General features: G+C 34.9%; 1 protein-coding gene across 2 annotated transcripts in view; it reads right to left on the bottom strand.

The window, feature by feature from the left end:
* Positions 1–13722, bottom strand: part of LOC127935627 (oxidation resistance protein 1) — a 46500-nt gene that overhangs the window by 14806 nt on the left and 17972 nt on the right. For both annotated transcript variants that reach the window (XM_052533699.1, XM_052533700.1), the window contains exons 4-6: positions 6017–6102; positions 2158–2265; positions 1056–1172 (exon numbers count right to left, since the gene is read on the bottom strand). In XM_052533699.1, coding sequence (XP_052389659.1) covers positions 1056–1172; positions 2158–2265; positions 6017–6102 — 311 coding nt within the window. The remainder of the gene's footprint in view (positions 1–1055; positions 1173–2157; positions 2266–6016; positions 6103–13722) is intronic.

Genomic DNA, 13722 nt, shown 5'->3' with positions numbered 1-13722 from the left:
TAACAGCTGTACCCAAAAGGAAATCCATCACCACCCCATTGTGGACACAAAACAATTTGAAACTAAAGAAATAGTTCATCCAAAAATTGTAATTAAATTATAATTTACCCAACTTTATGACATTGCAAATAATTAAAAGAGGACAAAAGGAGAAATGTTGAAGAATTTGACTTTTAATTTAATTATTTTTTTAAATTAATTTATAATTAATGGGGACTAAAGCTTCAGACAAACACAAATATATATAGTAGACTTGTGCATTACAATATTCTATATGAAGAGCAAAAAAGAGGAAAAAGAAATAAGCCTAACACAAAAATAAAAATAAAAATGAGAGCAAATAAAACAAAGACAAAACAATACAAAAAAATAAGGCAAAATAAAACAAAATGAGACAAAAAAAAAACAAACAAGATACAAAACTAAAATAAATAAATAAATAACGCATCTTTTGTCCAATTTAATGGGACAAGTTCAGCTCAGCGACTACAAATTAAAAAAGCTGGTTAAAATAAATGGAAAATAACTGAATGCATGTAAAAATGCAAGCTATGCAAAGAGAACCACTCTTGCACTTCACATGGTCTACTGAATAAATTAAGACATAGATTGAATTATTGTGAAATCTCGTTCCGAGCCGTTTAACTTAATAACTTGCTGTTTTTTGAGCTGAATAAGTCTTCATATTACTCAACGGCCCTTAATGAAACCCAACTTATTACATGGATTATTGAAATTTTCCATCCCTGTTCCAAAACTTGTAAAAATATGCTTACACATCACAATGAGCTAAAAGATTACAGAACTTTTTGGACTTCAAATCTTAACAATGAAAAGCTTAATAAAAATTATGCATGCTCAGTAGTCAAAAAGCATATGCTGTAGACATTATACCACAGTTCTTCTGGCTTGAGTAACAACAGGAAATGATCAGACTTTGGCATCCAAAACCCATATTTTAATTTAAAACAATGATAAAGGACAAGAATAACCCTGTTCTCTCGCTATATATGATCCCCCTGGAAGCTTTGGATGAAGACCGAGATGAAACTTACTGTGGTGGCCTTCTCCAGATCAGCCTCTGAAGAGGTGGGAGAGAGGGGGCTGATGGGACTGAGTGAGGGAGAGCTCTCCGCACTGGAGATGTATTCCGGATCAGGGACATACAGCACCTAAAGAGCAAGACACACAAGCGAAAAAAAATTCCATTTATATTTCTGGGAAATATTTCAGTGATTCACAGCTGCATATTTAACATTTACATTGATAAATTCTACATGGTTAAAAATTTGTACATTTTCATGTAAGATCTAGTTAATATAATTAATAGAACTACATTTCTTTAAGATAAAATCTCATCACTTCTGAACTCCCAAGGGAAACATTTCATAAATGGGCTGACTGACTGACAGATCTGTAGTTTTTGGAACAATTGAATTAAATAATATATTGGGATGATAAAGAAGTAAAGACTAAGCAGAATGAAACAGTCTCTATGCAAGATTTTCCATTGAGCAGAAAAACATAATTCGATTTTTACAAGTTTTAATTCTCAAAAAAGGATAAACACTGACCTATGATAAATATTGCTGCTATAAACACAACAGTTTAATATATTTGTAATGCCTCATCAAAAAGTTTATGCAAAAGACCGGCTTGCTTTTTATAGCACCTACTTTGGCCTAAGCTTGGTTATATTTCTCTGCTTTCCTCACACATCTTAACGAACAACTGTTGTGCACTGTAGGAATAAAATAGCTCTAAATGAATTGCTCAAACACACATCCAGGAGAGCATAAACCAAGCCGTATAACGTGTTTGATGTCCAACAAAACAAAATGACAAATGAAAGCAGAGAGTGTGAACTGGAGCTATTTACTGAGCAAACAGAACTTATATTCTTCTACAAAAGCTTTTCCAGAGGAATGGACCCAGTTCTTACCCTGAGGATCACAGTATCTCTGATCACTAATGTTAAACTGTGGAGGCACCATCATGAACTGGCTACTTATGAATCCATTTAACAATTCAGAGGGGCCATATTTTTTGTCACCTTATCCTTTATTACACTAATCTCTGGGAAAAGCAATTGACTGGAAGGGAGTTCAGCTGGACATAAAGACCATCTGCTCTGAAGATTAAAACACCATACAGTACCTTGCCAGGGACCACAGCGCGAGAGAAGAGTTTGTTGAGTTGGACGAGCTCATTGGGAGTCGTGTCAAACTTCAACGCGATGCTGTTGAGTGTGTCCCGGGACTCCACCTAGAGTTGAGGCACACAAAAGAAAAGTTAGATATTGTTTCGCTAGCTAAAAACAAAAAGTTCTAAAATGAAGACATCAGCTTTTAAGTAACAGGGCTGACAAAGTCTTTGAATCTGTTGGAACAGCAAAACAAGGCCCTTGTGTAAACCAACCAATGCATTTTTATGAGCTGTTCACCTGTAACAGAAGGCATCATCTAAAATTACGTAACCATATACAATACTGTGAAAAGCTGCAAAGATTGCACGATTAAATTGCAAAATTTACTTGGGTAAAATGGTTAAGACAATATAAACACAGACCTTTTCAATAAATGTTTTAAATTTGAGATGTTTAGTAATCTTTGGCTTTTGACCTCCAAATATGTTTTAGTGAATGAAACATTATATTAATGTTTTTTTTACTGGATGATAAAGAAAAGTAAAGAAATCATTTTTCATTTTTAATAAATTTAATAAAATGTAATACAATTTAGTTAAAAAAATGTAAATGACATTTTAAAATCTAAATTGGAGTGTTGAAAAAAAAATAAAGCAGAATGAAATAACCAATAGTCTCTGAATATAGGAAAACAAGGCCCTGAAAACCAACCAATATATTTTCACAGATGTCCACCTGTACCATAAAATGACAATATAGTGAAAATATAGTGCTTTTGTTTTTATAATTGCTACATTCATCCAGTGTTTCATAATAATATGTAATCATATGTATCATATAGAAAAAACAATACAATAAAAATGTAACTGTCAAGTCCAAACCCATGCTAAATCCCCCTTTTGTGTGATTTTGTCCAATTAAGCCTAAACTAAACAGTTTTTATATAATCAAGAACTCTCTTGGTGTTAAAGCCAATATCTTTCAAACATCACATTGTTTGATTGTGTGGAGCCAGATCAGCCTCAAAAATAATTCATTTACAAAACAAAATTCATAAATGCACAGCACAATTTACATTTACCAAATACGATTCGTAAATTCAGAACATAAGTAAAAGCATAAATATTTCCCCAAATGAATCTTACCTAAATAAATTAAATGTATATATCAAGTTCTAGAATTAATTTCCACCACAGATTTATGAATAATGTTACATGTATTTATGGATCGTTGTATCTGCATTTGCGAATCGCCACACGTGCTAAAACTGCTTTGAATCTGTGTGATGTGTTTTTGAGACTTTCCTGACAGGTTAAGATTCATAAATATATTTTTTTGGAGGATGTTCCGTTCAGCCAATCATGGTGAGCTTTTAATCCAATCAAAATGCTCCTTACTGAACAGACTCAAGAAGCTCAACGCTGCACTTGTACTGTGTATTGCTCCATGACTCGGTCCTTGATGTACAGAAATTTAATAGGTACTCTTTTTTTTCACCACCCGGTGCTTGCTGTCTTACACAAAGTTGCACATACCCTGTTTATTCAGATCAATCTTTACAATTTGTAATGTTATTAAATAAGTGTTAAATGTCCAGATATTTCATTTAATAACAACAATTATTTAATGGGTTTTGTTGTTGTAGTTAATAGTAGTAGTATCAGGTTCGCAGTAACTTTTGATCAGGCATTAAAAACAGCTATTTTTTAACAGCTACATTTATTTAGGTAAGATGCATTTGTGTGAGAATTTACTTGTGTATTTATGAATTGTGTTTGGAATTTACGAATCAGATTTTGTAAATTGTGCTGTGCATTTATGAATTTTGTTTTGTAAATGTATCATTTATCATATACAATATCTGATGACTGTCAACTTCACAAATTGCATTGAAGTATTTCTAAATCTAAAGCACACAGAGAGATGTATTGAGCCACCAGAAAATCTTTAAATACACCAAAAACCAACCACATTAAATAAAAACAAATCCATCTTTAAGCCGCAAAGGATGTTTGGCACATAATTTGATGAAACATTATGTAAACATTTATAGAAATTTAACCGTGAACACTGCATTCAGTGAAATGAGTCATTATTTTGAGACAAATTACAATTACATTTACATTTAGACATTTAGCACCCGCATTCATCCAATGCGACTAACAAATGAGGACAATGGAAGCACATTCAAAATGCATGACGCATACATGTGTTTACTGCAATGGTGACAAAGAGGATTTCATCTTCTTGTGGCTTGTTGCAGTTGCAAGATGTGACATGCATACATTTTGATAAATCCCCGTGTGGCAGGATCTCAGTTCACCAGATCACTCTGTCACCTGATCCAAATCATTGATTCTCATTGGGTATCGCTTACAGTCCAACAGCCGGCCATGAATAATTGAGGGTCATCTCACTGTCTGCATTCAATTTATCCTTCAGAGGGACCCTTCACTGACTTTACTGACTCAGTCTCACACATGTCTGCATATTATTATATAAATATAATTATACTTACGGTATACATTTAAATAATAAAATATAAATAAATACACACCCACACACATTATCATGTAAGTTAGGAATAATTAGATTTTTTATGCCTTTGAACCTACAACTAAAAAAAATTTAAGCCAGTTTTTTCTATCTTCTGCTGTAATGTGTAGGAAATATCCTATACTAAATAAATTTTTTATTTTATGAATTTTTTGGTGAAAATAAGACTTTGCGACCGACTGACCGACAGACAGACAGGCAAACAGACAGACAGACAGACAGACAGATGGATCCCACTTCCAATATTGGTTATGGAATAGTACATGGATCTCATCACAACCTTGGCAATGAAGTACAGTTGTTGTGTAGCTGTAAGAGCATTGATTGATTAAGCCCATCAATCTCTGTGATCACTTTGATTGGTTAGTGCGGATATTAGGGTGTGGAATTACAGAGGGGAAAGTGTATGGTTTCACAACACTGACAATAAGAAAGAGAAATGTGGGAGCTTGGTTACAAAGCATCAACAACACTAACTACAAAAAACCTTTGGGAAATTCTTTTTAATGCCTTCGTGGCAAACACACTCAACTCCTCTTAGCATCAAAGCTGCTAGATTTGCTGCTAAAACTTTAATAGTATTTAAATAACACTAAAATAACATTGTCCTGATATCATCTAATTCTAATATTAGATTAATGCTATAATAAAGAGAAAAAATATATATTAAATTTATGCATTTAGCAGAAAAAATATATATAAACTACATGTACAAATTAAACTACAAAATGAAAAAATAACAAATAAAAAACAAAATGTATAAAAAAAATTAAATAACAAATATGCTGTATATGTACACACAGACTTTCTAAACAAAGCTCTATTCCACACAGTTAAAGATTTAGCTAAAAGGTAGCCAGCTGACAGAAGCACAGCTCAGCCACCACCTCGTCCCCGGCTCCCTCTCCCAGCATCTCCACTGTTACCATGGAGAAAATCACTACCTGATTTGAGGTCATCTCAATAGCATATAAAGCTCTCTCTCTTTCCCTCCCTCTTTCTCAAATCGATTAAGTCATTTTATTACACTTTACATATTATCCTTTCACAAAACCTTGCTTCACTCCTGCAGAAAGACAGCAGGTACACTACCACTTATAACAGCAATTAAAGTCATTCTGGCAGCAGATAATAAAAGCCATGCTGCGTGAATGAATCACACCTGATGTGCATGCTCACATTTCCATTCCTAACATAATTACATACATGCGGCTATGTGTACACACATTCATCCTTAGTCAAGCACACATTCACACGCTGGTGCATTATGTAAACAGAGCCACCTGGATCAGGCTAACAACATTTACTACTCACCACATACTCCATGGTGCCTTTAGGCCTCTGGAAGGATATCCTCCGCACATCTTTCCTCTCCAGTGCACACTTTTTCTGCCCGGTGTCTGAAAGTATACAAGGGAGAGCACGGGTTAAGCTAGTCATGGTCCTCCTCTCTCTTCTCATCTTCTCTGCACTCCGCTCAGTCAGTCCCCCCCCACCCTTGTGTTTGTTCGTCCGTTAGCACCAGCAGCGGAGCGAGAGAGAGAGGGCGCTTGATAGTCGCCTGCCTGTCCTGCACACAGGGGAGTGGCTCTCGCTGACGCAGCCATGGAGGTCACTGTGTGCATGGATACACCACTCCAGCGAGCTCTACTGGGACTTCAAACTCGGCCTATTGGTCTAAGTATCCTAGTGACAACAAAATGCTATTAAGCAGTGGATATGTTTTGTGTTAATGGGTGATAAATGTCATTTTTATCAGCATACTTAGTGGGGATCTATGCAGTGTGCCAGCTGATGCTATATTTGAACGTCAGTGAGTTTAATAGTACAGCAGATTTGATTCTGATATTTGGACATAGCAAACAAACATACATAAGCTACATTTGGGTGATTTATGTTTGGATGATTCAAATCTGCACTTAACAATAAAAAAAATTATGTGGTGATATTTTTTAAACTTCTTAAAATCACAACATTGTAGTTCCTCATTATTTTTCAATATAATGTATTAAAATGTAAAATAATTAAATATGCAAATGTAATTAAATAAAATATGGATATCCCTAGTCCAAATATAACTTTCAACTAAAAATCAATAAATTATAATTTTTTTTAAAAAACATGAATTATTACATTTCATATTGTTTTAATATATTAAACTCTAACAAATGACAATTTTGTATTGTAAATCAATTTCAATCAAGCTGTAATTTGATAAAATCTTTTAAGAGAGTTCATTTTCTAAAACTCCACAGGGCTGAAAGTGGCCAGTGTTGAAGAAATACTACACAAAAGAAGGCTCATTAATGGACCCTTTTCACATTTCCAGGTTTCTCAGCAGCGGAGGTCGTTAAAGTTTGGTTAACTTGAAGAGCAGTGAATGGGAGAGAACCACAAATATATTTTTTGTATTCCCATTTGCTCAAATAGAAAAAGAAAAACTGACTTTCAATAAAAGGGAAAAAAATTGAGAGAGACTGATAACGGCAGTCAGAAGAGAAAACAATGTCAAGTTTACCATCCCACAGATGCTGCATTAGAAACACCAACTGTTTTTTTTTATAATTTGATGCAAAGATGATATAATACAAAGAATAGTGTTATAAATGTACATGCATAAAAAGCTTTTTTTGATTTTTGATGCTGGTGACCATTAAACGCGTCATCACAGTCTTCAATAGAACAGCTTTACATTATAAATGTACTCACTGTCACTTTTAATTAATTTATTGCATCCCATTAAATGACCCAATAATACCAAAACCTGTAATTACAGCCGACACAAACAGCCCACAACCACTGGCCTAAAGGACAACTGACAGCAAATCAGTCCAGACATCCACCATACTATCTCAGGACAACATATCACTGCTCTCAGCCTCTCATCATCTTGGCACCTCCGGCCATGAAAGGATATTTTTAGAAGCAGGAACCCACCGGTGGCGGAAATGGCTCCCTGACTGATACCCATGAGCAGATGCCTTCACAGACGCTCAAAGATGGGGTGAGTGGTCTTTGGGTGAGAATGTTTAGTTTAAGTTCCATTTTTTTTAAGTGTATAAACTCATTCTCATTAAAAGTCTTTCCAAGGGATGATATACTTTCTGACTAGTCGGCCTCAACTGGTTCTTCATTATTTAAAGATTAAAGGAAGCCAATTAAAGTCCTTTTCCCTGTGTAAGTGTATGCCTGATGTAAAGACAGCTTACCAGGAGTGTTTGAAATTAAAGGCGGTCGCACACCGGACGAGACGCGCCGCGTCGCGTCGCGCCACATGTAGGACAACTCGAGGTATCGCACACTGGATGCGCACATTCTATATCCGTGAGCTCAATTTCGCAGCAAGATGGGAGAGTTTTAACTTCATCTATTATTTTAATTTTAAATATATGATTTTAATTGATAAAAGCTGAGTTTTTAACGTTAATTAATGAAAAGAATCTGTGTTATTATAATAAGTCTGTTATTGTTTTGTTGTATCTGTTGTCTAGGCAACTGTGCTGCTGAAAACGTAACCAAACACTTAAAACGTAACCAAACACTTTGTAATGTTTTATTTGAATGAAACAAGTGTGCTGTACTTTAATTTCAGTTTCAGTTTATAACATCTGGGTTTTTTAATATAAAACTATGCGGATGGCGCTCTGTGGCGCGGCAGAAATTTGAACAGCGTTCTGAGTCGTAGCTGGGCGCCGCGGACAGACGCCGAATGGCGCCGCCGGTGTGTGTACTCACATAGAGAATAATGTGTTCGAATTTTAAAGACGTGGCGCGACGCGACGCGGCGCTGCGCTTCTCGTCCGGTGTGCGACCCCCTTTAAGTGTCTGCACACTTCGACACAAATAAGACTCCAGGGAATCCTCTGTAAAAAAGTACCTGAGGCTGGGAGGTGCTGAGGATACAGCTTTTGCATTAAGCACGACACATGCAGGCCAATTTATTCTGTGGTGTCCCTTTTGTCCCATAAATGTCCCATCATAATTACACTGCAAGAGTCAGCAGTTTTAGCCGAGCATTAAAGGGACCAGATATTGAAAAATGGGATTTTACTTGTTCTTTTGAAATAAATGAGTTTAATGCACCATTTGGACACTAAACTTCCTTTCAAGACCTCCTAGATGAATACTAAAAGCTGTGGCAAAGTTATTTTTCATTCTTTGCTTAGAATGAAAAGGGGTAAAAAGTATTTTGAAATACCAATGCAGCTTTGTTTGTGAACACCCATTCATTTTGATTGATATGTAAATATGTGCTGGGCACTTTCCACTCAATAACTAAACAAAACCAACAAAAATGACAGAGGTGAGAAAGCAGCACTTAAGAAAGCATTTGATAATAGCAATGCATGCATGAGCTCTGCAATTCACAATCTATTCAAGTCTGACACAACGTGCCGAGGAGCAGCGAACTGAGTGAGTGAAGCTGATAGCACATTGAATGAGATAACTAATGCTGTAATCTAACATTAGATTACACTTGTGCAAATGTGTAAAGTCATAAAACAACAAACTATAAAAATGTAATTGATTTAAATTTAAATAATTCAATTCAAGCCTATAATAATGAATAATAATAATTATTAAAATTATAAAATAAGCCTACAGCCTAACGGTGTGCTAATATAATGTCTATAGTCTAGCATGGCAAACACCTATATTGAGCTGTTGTCTAAGATATCAACTGGCTCGTCCATATGTTTGCATATAGGCTATCATGCACTCCAGATTGCTTCCATCTAGTCAAACATGTCCATCATCATCGCATTTATTGATAGGCTAGAAAATAAACATGAATGTTGCAGCCCATTGAAATGTGTCATCTATAAATATAGTATTTTTTGCTTATGTAACTTGCTATATTTAAGCTACATTATTGACATACATTATAAGAGACATTTTATTATTTCACCTAGGTGATTCCCCAAGAGCAGTGGATATTACTCTGAAGCTTACCAAAATGATAGCAAAGGACTTGCAACCTCTATAGTTGAGGATGAGGGTTTTAGGGATTTTGTTCATACCCTCGATCCATGCTACAAGATTCCAAGTAGGAAAAGTTTAACGGTGGGGAACATATCAGCATTGTATGAAGAGTGCCGCTCAAAAGTGAAACAATCTCTGGATGGTACAAACAGTGCTGTAATTACAACAGACATGTGGACATCAAGAACCACAGAGGCTTACTTAACTGTCTCATGCCATATTATTGATGAAAACTGGCAAATGCAAGCATATGTCTTGGAGACCTGTAGTTTTTCAGGACAACACACCACTGACAACATTTGTTCTGAATTGAAAACTGACATTAATAAAAAAAATATTGCCTAAAGAATTGATCATTCATTCACCTATGAAATAATGACATACTGCTCTCCCCTACACCTAAGTATTTTTTTAAGGTAAAAAGTATCGTATTGGTATCGGTATCGGCAATACAGACCCTAAATGTATTTGGAATCGGATCAATAACAAATTTTGCAATATCGCCCACCACCACTACGGAATAGAAGAAATGAACCAAAGAAGAATTCCATCTCAAAGAAGGCGGAGCCTCAGACCACACCTAGCTATTCCATTAATTGCTATGGACCAATGGTAATTTCAAGGTGTTTACCAGCTAAAGTGAACTTCTACAGAATTTCACACTGCAATTTGATAAATTCTATATAAAAAAATGTACTTGAATGAATTTAACTATTAGGCCTACTCATAGGAAAGTAATTGGTCTCACTATAATAAGATAATTAATGGCTTTTATTTTACCAATATAAATCACTTCAGGCTGACAAAAGTTTATCTAGAGGGAGGATATGGTCATCTTAATAATAATTCTTACTCTTTAAGGCAGAGTAAAATAAAAATTCTGAAAACAGATGTCTGCATATGCACTCAGGATTGCAGCATTTGTTCTCTTGCAGTGTGATTTGCCAGAGACGAAAGCAGAGAGAGAGAGAGGGCTTGAAAAGTGTTTAGGTCAGCTGTGAGAAACACCAGCTCAGCAGTCTACTGTCTCCTCCCATCACCTGTCACATTACAGAGAGCCGGAGCAGGACTCCCAAGTCATTACATGGATTTATAATCTGCTGTCAATCAGAGTGCCTGTCACTCCCTTCACTCCCCGGCCGTGGGGTTGCACGAGTTACCCAAATCAGCAAGTTCTTGAGTGGCTATACAACTTTGAATTGCTTTAGTAGTACAGATTAATTATTTCTAAAAAGTGATAGAGATAAATCATGAAAAAGCTTCATATTAGTCAAATCATCCTTGCAGCCTCACTTTGCTTCCACAATAAATCTGTGATATATGCCATATAATCTGTCTGAGCTTTGTTTTTGTTTTTTTGCTTTTTTATATATATTATTTTATATTTTTTAATAATAATAAAAATGTAAATAATAATAACACATTAAAACAATATAATTAATACTTATCATGGGGGACATTATTTTAATTTACAACATTACATTAATTATTAATTATTTTGCATTGTTTAAATTTCTGTAATTTGTTACCTATAGTGTATATAATGCAAGTTTAAAACACCCTCTGCTGGATGATGTCAGTAATTTATATATATATATATATATATATATATATATATATATATATATATATATATATATATATATATATATATATACACACACACAATATTTATATATATATATATATATATATATATATATATATATATATATATATATTTGACCCATTATTTTTGTGTAATGTTGACTTACAGGCACTGGTCAAGCTTTCACAATATCATCCAGAAAGAAAACAAATAAATGCAATATTTTATGTGACATTTACTGCAGATTGAGTATGGTGAAGTAACACTTGACATTTCCATCCAGTCTAGTTTTGTTTTTCTACAAGAGTTCTGGAGCTATTGCACTTCACTTGAGAAGATTAGTTTTTGAGAGCGTGTATGTGTGCGTGTTTGTGAGGGAGCCACATACGAGGCAATTCTGAGTGGTGTGGTTCAATCTCCAATACACGCACACAGCTATAAAAGGCTTTAAAAGCCAAGAATGCCACACTGTGCTTTTTTTTCTTTAACCCCTGATGGTTCTGAAAAAACACAGATAGCTTCCAGGACATCAAATTTACTTCATGTTTACTGAACAACCAGATCCATTAGATGCAGGACCAACATTTAAGAACATGTACACATTTGTAAAGTCTCTGTGACCCATATATAAGTTACACTGATAAAACGTTTATAAAAAGCAGTTATATACACTCAGATTTGATACTGCTTTGGATGGCGAACAAATCACCATGATTAACAGCCTAATTAGTTTGACTTAGGGCATCTTGTTAACTAGACCGGCAGAGATCTGATCTAAGGGCTTTGATTAAAACCTTTTCTCAACAGAGAGTTAACTGGAAGAGACACCAGACAGCAGAACTGCATCATCAGTCCCACGAGACTGAACAGAAACCTCGGGCTGGTGTCGACCCTGCACTGCAGCTAACAATGAGAAACATTAGCCGTAACGGAAGCAATGCTGGGATCTCACAAAATACCTCCAGTATCTGTCCTTTGGGAAAAATCTTGCTGAAGTAATTACTGCATGCTCACAAGATTAACCAAGCTTATGGTGGGGCTGTCTGGGTATAAAACAACACAAAATGAACATTTACATGCTCACCTGAGGGTAAGAGTGCATTTATTCACTTAAAATGCTTCTAAAATGGGCTTTTTGAGGAGGTTTGTTGCATCATGGCTCTTTGTAGTTGTGCTCAAGAGATCAGAAGCTGATTGAAAAGAGCAAGACTAATGGAAATTCACTACTGTAAATGTTCGTGGTATTTCGGTGCATTATTTATGGTGAGCAACCTTGCAAAAACATTGTTCTGCTAACAACTTTCAAACTGTTTAGTCTAGAGTGTCTTCTAAGCTTCACATGACCCAGGAAACCAAAAGCATGGTGGTTTTAATTTGGAGCCCAACTAGATTGTCCACCATTTTGGAAATTAGACAGAAATAATGCCAAACAACTACCCAAATTTACACTTCTCCTCAAAAGTTTGGGGTCAGTAAGACTGCCTTGATAGAAATAACACTTATTCAGCAATAATACATTAATTTGATCAAAAGGGTCAGTAAAGGTATTTATAATGTTACAAACAGCTATGATTTCACATAAATTCTATTATTTTGACCTTTTTATTTATCGAAGAATCTTAAAAAAAAAAAAGATTGTATTATGGTTTCCACAAAATAAATGTTTTTCAGCAAATCAGCATATTAGAATGATTTCTGAAGATGTGACACTGAAGACTGGAATAACGATGCTGAAAATTCAGCTTTGCATCACAGGAATAAATTACAATTTAAATTATATTAATATAGAAAACATTTTTTATTGTAATATTTCACAATATTACTGTTTTTGCTGTATTTTGAACAAACAGTTAAAAAAATGTAGACCTAGTATAAGAAACAACAATATTAAAGAATCTGACTGACCCCAAACTTTTGAATGGTAGGTTATATATTTGGTTATATCATTAAGATGCTTCAGTCAGGGTAAAAGTGTGTTCATTATGGTTTCTGCAAGAATTCTCTGTCTGAGACTACAGCAACTCCTGCAACTTAAGATTAATTACTGTGTGTGTGTGTGTGTGTGTGTGTGTGGAGGTCCACAGAGTGATGAGATCCTCTTTTCTCCTCCAATTACACAGTATCAAAGGTATCAGTTTTCCTCTTGCCAGAGAGCCAGTTCCTGTACCAACACTAGATTAAGCATAACTAATAAGTCTCACTGGACTATTCCTTTCTGTGGTAAAGCAAGTTACAGTTGTATAGATGGGGATCTTCCTCTAATATGCTTTCTAATGCAGCATTGCAAGTTCAGTAAGTATTTCTACAGCCTAAAATCATTAAGTATTTATAAGTACCGTAGATGAAAACAATAAACAAATAGATTGTGTGATTAATACTGAAATAATAAAAATACAAAAGAAATACTGAAATAATAACCTAAGATAGGCTGTTTTGCTCAGGAAGCCAC

Source organism: Carassius gibelio, chromosome A19 (assembly GCF_023724105.1).
Source record: "Carassius gibelio isolate Cgi1373 ecotype wild population from Czech Republic chromosome A19, carGib1.2-hapl.c, whole genome shotgun sequence".
In the NCBI taxonomy this organism is placed as follows: Eukaryota; Metazoa; Chordata; class Actinopteri; order Cypriniformes; family Cyprinidae; genus Carassius; species Carassius gibelio.
Note: the sequence above shows the minus strand (reverse complement) of the source record. Positions and strands in the feature narration are given on the sequence as shown.